Here is an 18822-nt window from a genome sequence, read left to right as displayed (position 1 = left end):
CTCCAGGGCTTGGCTCGCAGCCCAATTCGGGACTCCCTCCTCCATGAAACCTCTGAGCCAGGGAAGCACAGCAACCATCTCCTCCAAGCTCACGTGGTGCCTGAGTCACGACCGGGTACATTTCCCCACTCTCTCTGTCCTCCTCTGCTCGTTCCACTCTTCTCCTTTTCCAGTTTCGAGCCTGTTGCCACCCCATGCCTTATTTAATCTCCTTGACACTCAAGGCTAAGGAAGCTGCTGATCTCTGGTCCAGAACACACATGCAATCGGGTATTTGTTGGCTTACTTCTTTACCTACTTATGCACTCTCTGGTTTGTTGGTTTGGTCGGTTCATTTCATTTCCGAGGAACAGAATGACTTTCCCTGTTTCTCATCTTTGAAGACTTTCAAAGCAGCCCAGAGAAACTCCCTGCACTCTGTCTCCATCTTGCTAGCAAGGTGGGAAAGCTGCCCTTGCACCCCCTGAGATGACAGGGCAGCTCTAAAGCTGGGCAGGCACAGGGATCTGTCCTGAAGTTGCCTAATAATACTTCCTGGAGGCTCGGGGAGTGCCTATTGGAGGGACATCCAAAGGACAATGACACAACGTCAATGTGATGGTGTTGCCTCACTGACTCCTGGAATTTCTAGTGTGGCCACCAAGTCCCGATCCCCACCATCTAGTTGGGTTTTCCCGTTTTGTTTCTCCCTTCCCTGCATGTTTGCCCCACACCTCTCCTTCCTGACCCTCTCTGACCCCCTCTCTCTTCACCAGGAACTGAAGTAACTTGGCCAGGTCTTTCTGTCTTCTTGACCCCCTCAGTCCCCTTCTCAAGCACCTCACCAAACCATGTGCCCTCGGCTTCTCCAGCTATCCAGGTGATCTTCCTCCCACCCTTCACCCTGGGGCCTCACTCTGCAGGACCTTCATGATTTGAAGTCTGAGGACCTTCTGAGGACCTTCATAATTTGAAGTCTGCCCGACTGTGGGACTCTTTACAGTCCCCAGTCACTCACCACTATGGAATGCACTGGTCGACATTTGTGGATGTTTATCAAATGTAAACATGGGAGAGGGGCAAAAAAAAAAAGTACTCCACAAGTTAAATGGTACCATGAAGAAAAAGAATCAGACAAACCAATGCAGGACATTTTTAAGGCACGCGGCCTGGGGCTAGGGCTCAGTGGTAGAACACTAGCCTAGCCTAGGCAAGACCCTGGGTCCAATCCCCAAAACTACCAAAAGAGAAAAAGAAAAAAGGTAGCCTAAGGCATATGACCTGTATGCTTCAAAATTAATGCATGGTGAGGGGGATGGGGGATAAGACGGTTAAAGGGTACAGGGACACAGTGAATAGCAGGAATCATTTCTATGTTCTGTAGCACGGAGGGATAATTACAGCTGACAACAATTAATTGAACATTTCAAAACAGCTAGTAAGGAAGATTTTCAATGTTCCCAACACAAAGAAATAATAAGTGTCTAAAATGATGGATGGGCTAGTTTCTCTGATCTGACCATTATACATTGTATACATGCAATGTATACGATATGCAATGTGCTCCATAAAGATGCACAATTACTGTGTTGATTAAAACTAAAAATACATTTTAAACAATGAATCAATCAGCAAATGAGGAAACTCTTCTAAATCAAAACGTACTAAAGAGACTTAACCAGCTGTAATGTACAAACCTTGATTGGAGCCTGTTTTGAAAAGAAGAAAAGAGTTGAAAGTACATTTTTGAACAACTGAGGACACCTGAATATGAATTTTGTATTAGGTGATAAGAGGGAATCATTGGATTAGAGTTTTTGATGGAGGATGTGATAAATGGTACTGTTGGCATGTCAGAGTGACCTGGTTCTTCAGAAATGCAGGCTGATGCAATTGGTGACTACATGTCAAGATGTCTGTAATTTAAACTAGATTAACAATTAGCAAAATATGTATATACACCTAGAAAGAAACAAGCCACGGTTGGGAGAAGTGGCCCACACCTGTAATCCCAGCTAATCAGGAGGTCGAGACAGAAGGATCTCAGGTTTGAGATCAGACTGGGCAACTTAGAGAGACCCTGTCTCAAAATACAAAAATGAAAAAAAAAAAAAAAGCTGGGAGTGTAGCTCGGGATATAGCTCTCTGGATTCAATGCCCAGTACTGAAAAAGAAAGAAAAAAACAAGCCACTAAAACAAATTGTTAGCAATTGTTAAATCTAAATGAAAAATTGATGGGTGTGATACAGTGTTTTCACCTTTTCTGTGTGAAATTTTTTGAATAAAAAAAAAATTGAAAGGAAAAAAACAAATCAATGCTCCAAATCCCTGCTGTGTCCCCTCTCACTGTGCTTTTGTTTACTGAAACAGATCAGATAAGGCAAATAAAAGAGGAGTTTTTAAGTCTATTCAGTTTGGGCAGGTATTTCATCAGTTTTTTGTTTGGTTTGGTTTGGTTTTGCAATAGATATTCCTACTAATTTTATTTGGGCTAACAGGAAGAAAAGGGTTGGCTCCACAACACAATTAATGACCATGGGATGCTTCGCACTTTGAAAGAGGTAACAGCGGGGAGCCTGGAACTAAGACACTGCTACTGTTCATACAAACTAGATAACAGACCTAGATAATTGAGGGAAAACTGTAAAACGTCCCTGTGTTTATTTGTGCAAAGCATGCAGCCAGTATATTTCCTTTATGTGTCTGTTCACATGGATATGTCACTGAGACCCAAAGTCCCCAGGAGACAGGGACAGTATCTATCCAAATCACTGCTCATCCCCCAGCAGGGCACCATGGCCAAATAAATGTTTAACATGGCATTAAAAGGTTGATGGTGACGATGTTGTGAAATGAGCATGTGCCTAACAGAAATCAGTCCACACCCTGAATCCCCAAATCTTGGAGTACTTTGCTGTGGTTGCTGGAGGAAACTTGGCATGACCTGTCTAGCCCTGTTACCCGAAGGTCTTCCTCCTGGAGCTGTTCCAAATACTCCAGCATCTGTTCCTTCTCCTGCTCCCGCTGCTCCGAAAGCAGAGATCGCTCTTCCCGGTTCCTTTCCATCTGCTTCACAATGTGCCGTCTTCCCCTAGGAGGGAACAGCACCACAGTGTCTCAGGAACCAGGGGTCCACGTCTCTCTGCTCTAACCTCCATCCAAATAATCCCCAAGACAGGCAGTTTCAGGGACAATTTGACACATGCCCCTTAACCTGGATATGCTTGATGGGTCCAGACCAAAGTCCTTCCCCAGCAAGTCCTGGGGGATCGGTCCCTCTTTTCTCAGCTATTGGCTCTGGGGACCCATCCTTCCTGAGATTCCTCTCCAATCTGTTTGCCCAGGAGTCACCCGATGGTTTAATACAGCTTCTCTTTTTCAATATGTAACTAGTTACTAGAATCCTGTTCTTCCCAAGTCTTCTCAGAGTATGGGAAGCTAGCATGGTATGCTAACCTCACAGAACTGCACAGAATTTAAAAGTCTAATTCCTCTAGTGCTTCTGCTATCACCCAGTTTATCTTGTCTTCCCCGCCTGGCGTGACAACTGTCTTTTTTACATTCTCCCTCACGTTTGCTACTGTCGGCTGCTGGTAGACAGGGCTGAGTCTGACGAAGTCTCTCCACTGGGCAAAGCCCAAGCTCAACAGTAAGAAGCAGAGAGAGTAGGTCTACAATCAGCACTTCCAGGGATCCCTGTGTGTACTGGGATGTCAATGAACTTGGAAGCATGCAGACCCCACATCATGAGTCAAGCCTGGGAGAATGGGAGAAGACAAGATAAGGATAGAAATCAAGGGCAGTAGTATGAGATTCCCATTCTGATGGAGCACTTGAATGGCTTCACACTTCAGATGAAATAAGCAGGAGCAGTGAGCGAAAGATCTTCATGGAAGCCGGACTGGGCTCAACCAGGTCAAATCATTGGCTCTGCCTAATGAGGCAGAAGTTTTCCCTTTATCGGAGCTATTTATGCAGAAGGTAAACAGCCACTTAGCCACTAAAATAACTTTAACTGGGAGCCTAAGATGGTCTACTGGGTAGCGACTAGAAGCACAGAGATGAATGGTTCAAGAGCTTACAAAGCACAATTCTCTTTAGATAAAACTGCCCTCCCACGTGGCATGAAAACTGCTCATAGAAGTAATTCATGTATCATGGTTCATATTCTAACTCTAGGACACTCTGATTCTGTAATCTACCTACCCTAGGACTTTCCCTTTTCTGCAAAATGAAAAAAGGGAAAATGAATTTATTCATCCTAATGTGAATGAAGTACCTATTCCAGGCTGAACACCCTGCAAGGCCCAGGAGCTTCAGAAATGAATGCCAGGACCTCTGTGCTCAATAAGCTCCCAGTCTAGCGAGGACCAGGGAGCCACAGCACAAGAAGTGGCACCTGAGAGTATAAATACAGAAAGGCAGGGTACAGACAAGGAAGCCACTAAGCCTGCCTGGTGAAGTGAGGGAGGGTTATCAGGGGAGGTGACAGCAAAGTCACATTCTACAGAAAGAAAAAGATCCCCACGTAGATCCTTCGCTCACTGCTCCTGCTTATTTCATCTGAAGAGTGAAGCCATTCAAGTGCTCCATCAGAATGGGAATCTCATGTTGCTTCCCTTGATTTTTATCCTGATCTTGTCTTCTCCCATTTTTCCTTTTCCAGGAGGGAAAAGAAGAAGAAGGGTAGTCAGTCAAAAAAAAGAGGGAACAACAAAAGTCATGAAAATTGCAGCCACTTGTAATGGCAGACGCCTGTAATCCCAGCTACCCAGGAGGCTGAGGCAGGAGGCTCACAAGTTCAAGGTTAGCCTGGGCAACTTAATGAGACCCTGTCTCAAAATTAAAAAAAAAAAAAAAAAAATTAGAAGAGCTAAGGGTGTAGCTCAGTGGTAGAGCACCCCCAGGTTCAATCCCCAGTACTGAAAAATAAAAAATTGTGAACCTGTGACAAGAAGCCTGAATTGTGGCCAGATTGAGAAGCACCTGTTATGATCTTGGAAACAGGCTGTAAAACTTCTAGGATTCTCTGCCCCGTTCCATAGGGGTAATAGATGATGATGACCACCAGGCCTCACCTCCTCCCTCTTTTCAAAGCGACGTGGACCTCAAGAGGTATGGAAATGACTTAGCGCAGAAATGCCCAAGCCACATCCTTACCGTACTCTTTCTTCTCTCCTCTTCCTGTCCAGTTCCTCCTGCCTTTGAATGGACTTCTGTCGCTCCACTTCCATCATCTGATTCAACCGCTTCTCCTCTGCATCCAGTTCTTTTTGTATCTGCTGCTTCTCTAGGATTTGGGCATCCCGGATGGCATGGCACTTGGCATTGAGGATAATCTAAGGAATGGAGACCAAAGTGAGGCACTAGACCTGGGGGCAAGGACAGGAAGGGATGCCCTGTGGGTCCAAGGAAGTTTAAGGGGGAGAAATGGAAGCAGAATATCTTGAAGTGTACTGGCATTGTGCATGGCTGATCACAAATCCAGAGAAGCAAGAACATTCTGGTATTTGTTTTCCTCTTATAAATTCCTGGGTTCCTACTAGATGCTAGGGTCTGTGCAAGGACAGATCCAGAATAGCTTCTTTCAAAGTGTTATAGTGTTTGGGGGTTAATGGATTGTCCTTTGGGACCCATGAGCCCCAAGTTAAGCTCAGTGAAGTTAAAACAGTCTAATGAGATCAGGCCACTAGAAGTATAATAAGCTGGAAGAGCCCAATGTGTTACAAAAAGGGATGAAAATCCTGGGTCCATCCATAAAAACCAAGATGTAAAAGCCTTGGGAAATAAAAGGAGGGATATGTAAAAAAGATTGACCTGGAAGACAGAAATCAGAGATGAAGGTGTTGGGGAATTGGCATTTTTCATTTGGTCAGGAAATGGACCGCATGCAAAAGGAATCACAAAATAGAATTTCAAACGAGTCCCTGGTCTTTATGCTCTCCGCTAAAGGATGCACTCTGAGTACTCAAAACAAATCCCATTGCCTCAGCCACCCTCTGTGGCCAGAATTGAACTAGCAGGATAAAAATAAAAAGCAATATCCTCCCATTTGTTTATGAATCATGGTTCAAAAAGGATCTCCTACATCTTAGCTTATTTGATCCTGCCAATAATTCTGCCAAGTAGTGTTACCGTCCTCATTTTACAAATGAAGGAAGTGAGGCTCAGAGAGGACAAGAGGACTTGCTCAAGGTCACACAGCAAGCAGGTAGCAGAGTCGGTCCTCTCTGATCACAAGGACTATCTTGACAGGTATACCTTTCCCCCACTCCCCAGCTCACCCCCACCGCCTCGCACCCACCGCTTCCTCACCTTGCCCTGTGCGTGAATTCACGAGGAAGTAGAGGGTGGCGGTGAGATAAGGCACCCACCTTACTCATGTCCTTGAGCTCCTCCTCCTGCTCCACCCGCAGCTTGTCGGCCCTCTGCAGGAGGTTCTGGGCCCGCTCCTTGGCCACCTCTTCCAGCTCACTGAGCTTCCTGTTGCTCCTCCACACCATTTCCTTCTGTTTCATGATCTTCTTGCGAGTCGCCACTGCATCCTAAAGGAGGTGAGTCTGGATCGGTGGAGGGGTTGTCCCCCTGTGCTCTGTGCCTTAGCCCATCACACCATCAGAACTGGGCATTTGCACAACCTGGCTTTATTCTCTGCCCTCTCCTTGGCCCAAGTAGCCCCCATTCCCTTCCAGGCATTTCTCTGATCGCCATTCTGCAACATTTCTTTCTTTCTTTCTTTCTTTTTTTTTTTTTTTTAGTTGGAGATGGACAAAATACCTTGATTTTACTTATTTTTTACGTGGTGCTAAGGGTCGAACCCAGGGTTTCGCGGGTGTTAGGCAAGCGCTGTACCACTGAGCCGTAACCCCAGCCCGGCTGCAACATTTCTAACTAAGTACACATCCACCCCTCATTTCAGGACCCTCAAAGTAGGGTCAGTTCTCACTATCTTGAGACGCTATCCTCTCCCCAGAACTTTTTTTCTTTTCTATGTGGTATTGGAGATGGAACTCAAGAGTGGCAGGGTTCTTTACCACTAAGCCAAATCCCCAGCCCTTTCTGTTTTTCATTTTGAGACAGGGTTTCACTAAACTGCCCAGGCTGGCCAACGAACTTTCGACTCTCCGGCCTCGGCCTCCTGAGTTTTGCTGGGATTACAGGTGTGTGCCACCTTTCCCGGATCCCCCGAACACTTCTATTCTGCCACCCATCTGCAGAGATCAAGGTTTAGGGAAGTAAGCTACCACAATGGCTTCCTTCTCCTTCTTGAAGGCCTGCTCCCTGGCCTCCATTTCTTCTGTGGTCGGGACGTGGGATGCCCCTTTGATTCGCTCAAACTCCTCAGGGCTGATGATCAGGGATTCTCCAGAGGGATCCTTTGATGGGACACTGACACAGCAATGAATGGAGTTAGTGGAGAGAGAGCCAAAGCCCCGGGCACCCTGCTCCAGACTCTCTCGCCCTCCCTGCGCCATGCCAACCCTCCAGCACGGACTCAGTCAGTCACAGGGGAGACTGCAACTGCACAGTCATTGAAGTTAAGGGCCTTAGGTAAGCAGTGTAGACTGAAAAGACACATTTTAAATTCTTTTTCTCTAAGGTCCAGCTCATAGGCTACCTTCTCTGTTCAGCTGGCCAAGACTCTCCCGACCCACACCCACCCTGCCACCGGGCCCCATAGATCACCTCCTCCTCTGAGCCCCCACCACACCCTGTTCTTCGTGCCTACATCCTGGCCAAAGGGGTGCAGACTCTGTCCTAACAATACTGATGGCCTAGTCTCTGGCACAGTGATTGGTACCGAGTGAGCACTCCAAACCAAGCTGTTGAACTGAACCTTAAAAAGAGATTATTTCTGATGACATATAAAGGGCAAGGGGACGCCAGACAAGGTTGAAATAGATGCTGGTGAGAAATGTAAATATCCCTGTCCATCCAGCTTAGAGAGAAGCTTTGAACCCTAAATATTAATTAAAATCTCTGATCAACAACTGCTGGAGACATGTCTATAGACCTCTCCTTGTAGCTGCCCAACGCATTCAACAAATCTATAGCTAATTATAATGATTACAAACAAATGACAGACATTAAAGATGGGGGAGGAAACGGCTGGGGGGTAGGAATTAAAGCTGCTTCTGGGTGAGGCAATTAACAGGTACAAGGCCATAAGACGCAGACGGTATAAACCAGGAAGTGAAATCTCATCTAATAAAACCAGTGTGTGTGTCGGGGGAGGGAGTATTCAAGAGGTAGACCAAATGAGTGAGTGTATGTGGGACTCAGCCAGGTGACATGGCCCAGCTTGGATCTGGAGTGACAGATCTAAGTGACAGATCTGAATCTAAGTATGGAAAAAGGACCAGTGCTTGATTCCCAGTGCATCTTCAGCACAAGACCACTCCAAAGAAGGAACCCTTTCTCAGGGCCCCAGGCCTGGCTGCACAGGATGCTGACCACATCTGGCTGTTGGATGCTGGGGCTGGCCAGACCAAGCTCAATAAGGGGCTGTGGTCAGGCCCAGCTCCTACACTATGACCAGCTGTTCTTCCCCAGCTTATGACTCAGTCAGCATTTTCTGGGAATTCAAGTTTTTAGCGGGTAGAGCCAGAGTAGGAAGAACAGTTACAGAGAGTGAAGCACTAACTAATACGAGAGCTAAACCACTGAGCATCATGTTGGCCCGTTGCTTTTTTTCTGAGCTTGGCTTGAACCCCGGACGTAGGAGGGATCCATGCAAGGGCTGCGCCGCTCCAGTCGGGAAGCAAGGCTGAGCTAATCCCAAAGGAACCCAAGGAGCTCCTCAGATAGCCTCAGAGTCTGGGAAGGCCAATTAGGCATCTGGTCAGTTTCCCTTCGCTTCAGATTCTTAATGCAGCCAAAAGGAAGTGACTCATCTGGATCACTTCCCTTTACCAGGTTTGCTAATAGAGACTTAGAGAGGACCCACTAAGCGCCTCCCCTCTCCCAGTTCCTTAGATCCTTTAGCCAGCAGAAGAGAGAGAGGAAAAGCAGCTGGGAATGATGGGCAAGAGTAAACACAGCAAGGGACAAAGAAGAGAGGCCCGGATGAAGAAGAAAGACCCATGAAACTAAAGGGGGAAAGGAATAGGAAAGAAGCAGGGATTGGGCCCGCAGAAGGAAACCTGGTGAGTTTCCCCGTCTCCCCGCAAAATTCTTCAGAGGTAGTACAGGCTGAGTGAGGGAGACCGTGGGGGCTCACATGAGTTCTCGGACCATGTCCCGGGTGATGAGCTGGATGGTCTCTGGCTTGTGATCCAGGCCCAGGGCCGTGAGAGTTCTCCGGATGGTGTGCTCATCTCGGAGCAGCACGAGGGGGCTGTCGCTCTGGCCCTGGGCCAGGGGCTGTGAAGTCAGAAAGACAGCTTTAGAAGCTGGTCACCGCACTTCCTGCTGTTTAGTCCTGACTGCACATGAAGCCTTCCCCTGTCCTGTGCTTTCCACCCCACCCAGGGGCAGGGGAGGCTTGCTGGGCCCAGACTGCAGGACCACCATGAGTACTGGGAAAGCAGCACCGTGCTCTTTATTTGAACGTGGCTGGACGCTCGGTACTGACCGACTCTTCTGAGAGCTAGGCCTCCTGTTCTCAGCACAGCATGGTCAGGGACAGTAGCAAGAAGAGGGGAGGAGAGGAGTTGCTAGTGTGTATCTAGCCCGACTTTAAGATCATCAGGAATGACAAATAGATTTTTGGTCTCTAGGTTCTCCTCTCTTCATAGAAGATTCTCCTCTATCAAAGCAGGAATTCTTATCTCTCCTGGATTACATTGCGATTTTGAAGCAATATAATTTGTTATAGACTAATACAGTTTATGATATTAGTAATTTTTCTTTCTAATAATGAATCCCTTTGAACACTTTCTAATCATTAATTTGTGTCAAACCAAAAATAAATAAATAAATAAAAGCCATACTGAAGGAGTTACACATAGCTAATTGGCCAGAGACACGCTCTTAAAATCCAAGATGGTGAAAAAAAATCAAGGAGTTAGAATTTAGCAAAAATTAATACAGATTAGATTATGATTTTTTTTAAAACTTCTGACTGTGACAGAGTCAGATAACAAGAAAAATGCTTATTTCTGGGATTGACAAAACACAGGAGAGAATTCATTTGTCATTAGTGCATCAAGTGGGACCCTGACGGGCGGCGGGGTGTGGCCTTGCCTATCCTAAGAACTTTCCACACAGTCCGGAGCCCTGCTGCCACCTGGTGCCCATCTCGGCTTCCAGGCGAGCACCACTCGGTCAAGCCACAGGCCACTTCTGCCCCCTACTGCCCACTAAGAGACTTCCTGGACTCTCACCCTCCCTTAAGGCCAAAAAAACTGGGATGGGATCAGAATTTTTCCTTTTTATTAGCCAGCACAACTGCTCCTGGACCACTTGGCCACTTCCACACCTCTCTTTGCTATTACTAGAAAACTCCATATGGACCCGAAATAAACAAAAACCAAATGTAAGTGAAATTGCATTTCTTTGATTCTTTCCCTTAAAAATAGGAAAATTGTGGCAAAGTGGGAATCTTCTAAATGGAAAAAAAAAAATGCCCATCTTGAAGCCTCTGGAAAGTCTGCTCCTCTCCACAACCTCCTCAGCTGCCACAGGTATTCACACCACCTACCATCTTCCCCCACCGCCCGCCCTTGGAACTGGGGATTGAACCCAGGAGCACTCTACCACTGAGCCTCATCCTCAGCCCTTTTAATTTTTGAGACATGATCTCACTAAGTTTCCCAGGCAGTCTTCAAATTTGCAATCTTCCTGCCTCAGTTTCTTGATTCACTGGGATTACGTGCATGTGCCACCACATCCAGCTCACAGCTCGTTCTTCTCTCTCTTCTCTTTCTCTGAATCTTTCACAATCCCACTCTCCGTGTCTCATTCTCTATTTCTCCTTCCTTCTCGCCTATGGAACTGTTTCAGAGGAATTCTCTACCTCTCCCTTTCTTGACTAAAGGGATGGTCAACCTTGTAGTCTGAACGAGGCTTGCAAATAAAAACCTTCCCATTTCCCAAATCTAAGTAATTGTTTCAGTTGAGCAAGTGAGAAAGGAGGTCATTTGTGTTGTACTCTGATGCTCTTCTTTGGTGGAAGGGGAAGAAGTTCCTTTACGTCTTCAAGCTGTGCCCACCAGCCCTCAGTGCTTCATCCTGAGGCTTTCGTTGAGCGACGGCGGAGCTCTCTGTGGCTGAGCCTCCCTTTGACATCACACCAGATCTTAAATGCTGAGAGGGAAGAAGCCAGGCAGCCCCGTTTACACAGGCCATGCTAGAGGCCACACTAGAGATCAGAGATCAACAGTACTGGTCTCGGGATTCCCCTCTGTTCTTTGTCTGAGATTTATCTAACAAAGTGTGATGACTTTGACCTGTGCGGCACTGGTCTGGGTCACTGCCCAGGTGACAGATACATGGAGGGACTTGCTGAGGGCTACTTTTTTTTTTTTTTCTAGTACTGGATATTGAATTCAAGAGTGCTATACCACCGAGCTACATCCCTAGCCCTTTTTAGTTTTTATTTTGAAACAGAGTCTCACTAAGTCAGACTTCCCAGGCTGCCCTCAAACTTGCAATCCTCCTGCTCCAGCCTCCCAAATCACTGGGATGATAGGCATGCACCACTGCACCCAGTTCTGAGGGTTACCTTGACACCTCCAAAGAGGCTCTCGTCTGCTTCAGAGTTCATAGCTTTGGTCCGATAGCGAGTCCTATTTCGTGACCTGTTGGAAGCTGAAGAAGAGGAGCTCAAGATGCCAGTTGTGCTTAACGGCTGGAAAAAGAAAAAAAAAATTGGGGTCATCATAACTGAGTGGCATTCAGACTCTGGGCAGAAAACCCTGTCAGCCCATGTTGGGAACAGAGGGTAGGCATGTGGGGAAAGTTAAGGAGAGCACTTGTGTGAGCCCTGAAACATGGGGGACAAATAGCAATAGGTAGACCGCATCCTCACAGAAGCAGGAGAGTCCCTTGGCAGAGACAAGGCACACTGGCTCCATGAGAAGGAGCATTTCGGTAGCCCCTGCGGCTGAAGAAGACCAAATTGGTCACGCAGTATGGAAGAAAGGATAAAGGAGACAGAGGTGGCAGGAAAGGAGTGACACTTCAACTCATTACTCATGTGCTTCCAGTGTCCCATATGAACAACCTCTCATGAGGCAATTCAATCTACGCCCCAGAAATATAAAGGGTTTTCTTTGCCTCCAGTCTTCTCAGCTTCAGCTCCAGGCCCCCCTCACAAATGATGTATTAATTGACCTCTCCTCCATGCCTTGCAATCTCACAAGGTCATGGCAGGGATCCGAGGACAGAAAGGATGGAAAAGCACTTCCCCCACTACTGAGCATGTGGTCGACACTTTAATACACTTTAGGCTATAGATGAAAGATGAATGATCACCAGTAAGGCAAACCAGTTAACCAGTTCCTAATATCCACTATGTGGCTTTTCTCTCCCAGAACTCCTTTAGTGTACATTAGTCATTTAAGCCCCAGGATCTTCTTGTGTTTGCCAACTTTCCATTGTAATCATTGTGGGAATCAGGGCTCATCGACGAAGGAAACAGAAAACACCAGGTGTTTGTCTTCCTACTTGGGCAAGGAAGCTAGGCTTAGCCAATTGAAATCACCCCAAGCTGACAATGCCTAGGGAAATTACTAATGCAAGAAGCAGAATCAAGAAAGTCTTTCTGATAGAGGCAGCATGGCCAGCCATACCCAGAGTCAGGGGTAACACTGGTAAGGACACAGGTAGCAGCATCCTGCAATCCAAGCTGACAGTGTTAGGGGACAATGGTGTACCAAAGGGTCTTATGAGATCCTTTCTACTTTTGATTGGGCCTTGGTTCCTGCCATCTGTTTGTTCCTATTTTCTAAGCCTAGTTTCCCGGCTTGGGTGTCAAATCAGTGAGCTCTCCAAAATCCTCTCAACACATTCCCTTCTACTTTAGAGTCTTGCTATGTTACTTATAACCGAGAATTCCAATTCAACACCCTTCATTCTACAAGGTCAATCCAACTGCAGGAGGATGGATCAATCCAATCTCTAGGAGGCAGTTTGTACAAGGAATTTTTTTTTCCCCTATACTGGGAATTGAACCCAGGGACACTCTACCACTGAGCAACATTTCCACTAAATTGCCAAGACTAGCCTCAAACCTGTAGTCCTCCTGCCTCAGCCTATCCCATCTCCTGCCCAAGTCCCTGGGGTTACAAGGATGTACCACCACACCCAACTCCAGGCTTAATCTAAAACTGATTCAAATCTGTCTTTGGAGAAGCCCACATGCCCACCTACCCCGAAACGCACGCACACACACAAACACACACAACACAGCTCTATAAGCTGGGCTACCTTGAGGGAATGGGCTAGACATATTGGGTCCCTCCAAGCCTGGGAATCAGCAGCCATCAAGGGGACAGGGTAAACAGAAATAAACCATGCATTCCAGGTCACTGAACACCGGACAGTGTTTTGAAAGCTCTCTGATCTGCCATTACCAACCAGAACCCCCAAGCACCTGTTCCACCTGTATCAAGGTTTTCACACTAAATTGGGCAATTATTCTCCAGCTGGCTCTGTTCCGAACAATGAGCACTGCTGTGTGTGCCTTTCCCTTGCCGCCTGGCACAGCCAGCAAAAAGCTTAAGAGGGAACCTCCCTTTACATCCTCAGGCAGCCCCAATACAGCAGAGCAGAAAAGCTTGGATTTATTAAAAGGTAAATATAGCAGCCCCGAGGATGCCTAATAACAGCCTCTGAAGGGTTATTATATGGTGGGTGGTGAGCGACTGCTCCTCTTTCCACCAAAAATAGAATAAGAGGAAATGAACAGAAACTGCAGTAGGTGGGATTGAGACCAAACATTGGGAATAACTGGAAAAGATGGAAGAGGCTTTGGATCGTGAGGGATGGTCTAGAGTTCTGTACATAATTAAGAATGTGCCTGACACACCGTGGGAACCCAATATGCATTTGATGAAGAGCAGTGAATGAGGCTGAGCAAGATGACTCTCAAGGCATGCAGACCACACAGAGATGGGTGCTTTGGGGAAACACATCTGCCCTGCTCCAAGTCACTCCACCAATCCACGTTTTCCAGATCACGTATGTGGTCTGCATTGTGGATAATAATGTATGTGAAAGGGCTTTGGAGTACAGATGGAAAGTATTATTATTGTTTTGCATTTGTTTTCCTGTTTCTTTTCAAGGGCTCCTACAGGTTTTCTCTTTGTGTGTCGGGTCTACCGGGCTCTAGTTCCCTCGAGGGCTCAAGCTGCATCTTCTCCTTCCTGTGTTCTTAGTGCCATGGTCCAGGGCAGTAACCACAGGAAATAATTGATTGCCCGCGTTTAAAAGTCAGAGCAGAGGAAGGAGAACAGATGACCACAGAAAAGTGGCCACTGGTCAGGACAAAGGGAAGCTCTGAGCTCTAGGATTGGGTGTCTGAGAAAACCTCATTTGAGAACTGCTGAGTTTGAAGCCAAAAGCCTTACCCCAGGGTTAGAATAATCAGTTTTGCCAAGAGTAACAAGAAGGATTCAGGAGGTCACTACGTAAAAGTACTAGAAAAAAAATGAAAAACCAAGCAGAAATGGAAAGTTGGATCCCTCTGGGCTGGAAGCAATAGCCAAGAGGTTCTTTTAGGAGGTGAAGTGCTGATTTTACATCTTGCATGACAAAATAAATATCTCCAAGAAGCTGAGCAGTGGCCAGAGAGAAGCCCAACTAGTCCTGCTTGGAGTGAGGGGAGACAGTTCTTGAAGGGAACGTAGCACTCCCCAGCTCCCAATAGCTAAGGAGGCAAGGGGGGATTGGGAAAGATGAGGACAGATAAAGATGCCACCCCTGCTTGGATATGTTCATCTTAGTGACTCAGCTAACTCTCCATACACCATATCCTCCCAGGAGCATGCGAACCCAGTTAGATAAGTGGAGGTGGATACCAAGTTCAAGGCCAGCCTCAGCAACTTATGGAGACCCTCAGCAACTTAGCAAGACCCTGTCTCAAAATAAAAAATGAAAAGGACTGGGGATAAAATTAAAAGTTCTATGATGAAGTGCCCTGGGTTCAATCTCCAGTACCAAAAATAAATAAATAAAAATGTGACCAGAGCTAGGGGCTCTTTGAGACAGATGCAGGAAGATTAGCTGTTAAATGGATATTGATTTATACTTATTGATATAGGGTGTTCTTCATAACACATATATTTGCGGGGACAGGTACTGGGGATTGAACCCAGGTTGCTCTACTACTGAGCTACGTTCCCAGCCCTTTTTATTTTGAGACAGGGTCTCACTAAATTGCCTAGGCTGGCCTCAAACTGATGATCCTCCTGCCTCCACCTGCTGAGTAGCTGGGATTACAGGGGTGTGCCACCACACCCAGTTCAAAACATAGTTAGTTTTAAAGAAAACGCATTCTGAGAAATATATAGGTATTACTGCAAAAATGTTTGTATGGAGGATATACACACAAAATGTGTCACTAAAGCATCTTCACAAAGACGCTTAACAGTTATTTCAAATAAGCTTTACTGTCATAAGACATTTCTTGTATTAAATAGTTTTTTCCCCGAAGTAGGTAACTATTTTTTATGACCAGGAAAAATAATAAAACTATTTTTAGTTGAAAATAAAGTGTAACAGTGGGCTTGGAGCCCTGACTCTGATGGCAAGAGTATGGAGCCCATATAAACCACAGCACTGCACATGCTGGGATCCAGGATGTTTAATGCAAATTTAACAAGACAAAGCTGGAGCAGGACTGGAATGAGTCAGTGTGGAGTTTCCCTGACGTCATTGCAACACCTGTCAACTGAAAAAAGACAAAGGCATGTCCTTTCCTAGATGTCCTCTGCACCCTGGGATCTTGTTCCTCTTTTGTATATAGAATTACCACAGGCTGGCAAATTCAGACTTTAGACTCTTAGCTTGGTCTCACTTCCCTTTGTGTAGATTTTGGTTACCAAGAAGATGGGTATGCTCACACCCAAGGACCCTTGCCTTTTATTCTGAATGATCCAGTCAGTTATCCTCTTTCTTCAAATGGATCAGGTTGCCTATCTATACTGAGGTCCCTGACCCTCCTTTCGGAGGATATTATTAATCATAACCTTTGTAAGAGTCCTGTGGGTCTGTCCAACCCTAAACCTCCCCACCCTGCCACCTCTTTTCACTCCTCCTCACCCTCTCAAAAGCTAGTGAATAGGCTGGGCGTAATAGCACATGCCTGTCAATCTAGCAGCTCGAGAGGCTGAGGCAGGAGGATCACAAGTTCAAAGCCAGCCTCAGCAACAGTGAGGTGCTAAGCACTTCAGTGAGTCCTTGTCTATAAATTAAAAAAAAAATACAAACTAGGGCTGGGGATGTGGCTCAGTAGTTGAATGCCCCTGAATTCAATCCCCAGTACCCCCAAATTTAAAATAAATAAATAAAACAAGCTAGTGAGAAACAAAGCATGGTGAAACATCTAAGTAAGCCCAGCAACTCAGGAGGCTAAGGCCATATGATCACAAGTTCAAGGCCAGCCTAGCAAGACCCTGTCTCAAAATAAAAAATATAAAGGATTGGGGATGTAGCTCAGTGGTAGAGCATCCCTGGGTTTGATCCCAAGTACTGTCAAAAATTTTTAAAAAGCTAGAGAGTAGCACCACACGTGCATACACGTACACACACACACACATACACACACTGTCTGCCAGCAATCACTTTGACTCACTGCTTCTCCAAGATGTCCATATGCCCATCTTGTCTGAGGGATTTTAGAAGAGCTCACTCAGCTGGCCAAACACCTTCCCTGAGTGGCCCTAGGGTAGGGAATCCCTGAGCCTGTGATCCACAAGTCTTGTCCAGTTGTAACTTACTAATTCATGAGGGCTTGGAAATAGAAAACTTTTAAACAGGAGAAAATGAGAGTTCCATTACTGTATGCAAGAACAAACAGACATTTAAGGACATGCCAGGTGTGATGCTAGAGCCTCACATACATAATATATACCCTGTGCCAAGGGAAGGGGAGACACTGAATCAAATAAAATGCATAACTGAAAGGGGACTTCATTTCAGAGAGTCCTCAAAAGTTGGGAATTGCTCTTTATTGAAGACATTTTTATTTCACAATTAACAAAGTTCTTCTAAAATACATTAAGTCCCAGAAGAGCAACACAGCCTCTGAGCCTGAAATGTCTTCAAAATTACACCCAAGTAGCCACCTTTAGCACTGGTATGCCAGACATTCTACAGTGAGTTTCAATAATTATTGAAATGAGTCAGTGCGCCTCCCTCAACCCTTCCAGAGCCAATACACTCAAGCACAAGTGTCCTCCTCATAGCTCCTCCCTTGTTGTCCTTTTCTATGTTCAGGACCCTATGCAAATTTCAAGCATGCCAGACCTATCCCAATCTCTCTTCAGGGCCTGGCGAAAGGGGACCATTCCTGTTCATTATAAATGAATGAATGTCTATTGACGCCCAATGAATGATCCAAAGCCCTGCTAACAGAAGAGAAAATGAGACTCAGGAACATGAGGTGACCTACCCAAAATCACCCTATTGCTTGTTAATGGCATAACAGGTACTAAAACCCATTATTTGGCTTCCTCACCAGTATTTTTCTCCACAGCACATCCCACAATCCCCATCCTTGGCGACATCAGCTTGATAGGGTGGGGAAGAGGGTCAGAACCTCCCTTTCTCCCCAATTCTTCCACTTAGCCCCATTGCACGTTGACAATCCCTACCAACCCCGCCCCTAATTCCTCTTTTGAACACCTCCCTGGTCTTCCTTTGCTTTTTCCAAGGTTGCTCTACCCACTCCCAGACTTTCCTGGCCTTCAGACCCAGACCCAACTTCTGCCCTTGCCAGGCCCCACTTTACCCCCTAACCCAGTTCAGGACACCTGAACAACGGCGGCCCAGAGCCTCACCATCTCTGCGGCCTCCTCCGCAGCCCGCACTGCCTCAGGGCACTTGATGTTGACGCGTTCCCATGGCAACCAGAAGCCCGCGCTCCCCGGCCTGGCCCCGCCCCAGGCCCCGCCCCTCCCAGCTCCGGAGGGAGGAAGACCAGAGCTCCTCCCTCCGACCTTCCCCTCCCGGCTCCAGAGCGGGAACAGTGGCTGTAAAGGGTTGAGCCGACGGGCTGCGCCCTCCTTTGGCTGAAAGGAGTGGCATTATACAATTGTCTTAGACCGGACTCGAGCCGTAAAGACCCTGGGGCGACTCACTGCCAGCTAGCTGCCCCAAGAGCTAGACCTAGCCGGGGTCAAGTTTTTCCCCAGACCCCCTCCTCCCCCGGGGTTACCATGGTTACCGTTGCCCCAGTGCGCGGGAGGCGCCTAGCCAAACCTGATCCTCCTGAGTTTGATCCACCTCCTGCGAAGCCAGCAGCCTTAGACCAAACAAATTTCACAATAGGAAGGGGAGTCCATTAGACCAAAGAAAAAACTTCCGGCTTTGGATCTGTGCTTGCCATCTCAGGAGCAGTTTCTTCAAAGGCGTGCCTCAGACTTCCCTCTCCAAAGTCTGGGAGAGCTTATTAAAAATAAAAGTAAAAACTGGGCGCTCTGGCACATGCCTGTAACCCCAGGGACTCGGGGTTGAGACAGGAGGTTCGCAAGTTCGAGGCCAGCCTGGGCAACTAAGTGAGACCCTGTCTCAAAAAGGGCTGGGAATGCAGCTCAGTGGTAGTGCACCACAGGGTTCAAGCCCCAGTACTGGAGGGATGGGGGAATAAAAAAATCTATGAAACTGGCTTTGGGGAGCTTCTTCCCCCGCCCCCCCCTACTGAAAAGATAGCCCAGGGATGCTCTATTATTGAGCTT

At 46.8% G+C, this 18822-nt stretch overlaps 1 protein-coding gene across 1 annotated transcript in view; it reads right to left on the bottom strand.

The window, feature by feature from the left end:
• Cfap45 (cilia and flagella associated protein 45) overlaps positions 1-18021 on the bottom strand; it is a 28368-nt gene extending 10347 nt beyond the window's left edge. The window contains exons 1-7 of the mRNA XM_015491652.2: positions 17926-18021; positions 11646-11771; positions 9201-9343; positions 7225-7369; positions 6355-6525; positions 5141-5319; positions 2942-3071 (exon numbers count right to left, since the gene is read on the bottom strand). Coding sequence (XP_015347138.2) covers positions 2942-3071; positions 5141-5319; positions 6355-6525; positions 7225-7369; positions 9201-9343; positions 11646-11771; positions 17926-17928 — 897 coding nt within the window. The 5' untranslated portion in view covers positions 17929-18021. The remainder of the gene's footprint in view (positions 1-2941; positions 3072-5140; positions 5320-6354; positions 6526-7224; positions 7370-9200; positions 9344-11645; positions 11772-17925) is intronic.
• Positions 18022-18822: the final 801 nt, after the last annotated feature.

This window comes from Marmota marmota, unplaced genomic scaffold (genome assembly GCF_001458135.2).
Source record: "Marmota marmota marmota unplaced genomic scaffold, marMar, whole genome shotgun sequence".
NCBI lineage: Eukaryota > Metazoa > Chordata > Mammalia > Rodentia > Sciuridae > Marmota > Marmota marmota.
This window is presented reverse-complemented; position numbering and strand designations above follow the sequence as displayed.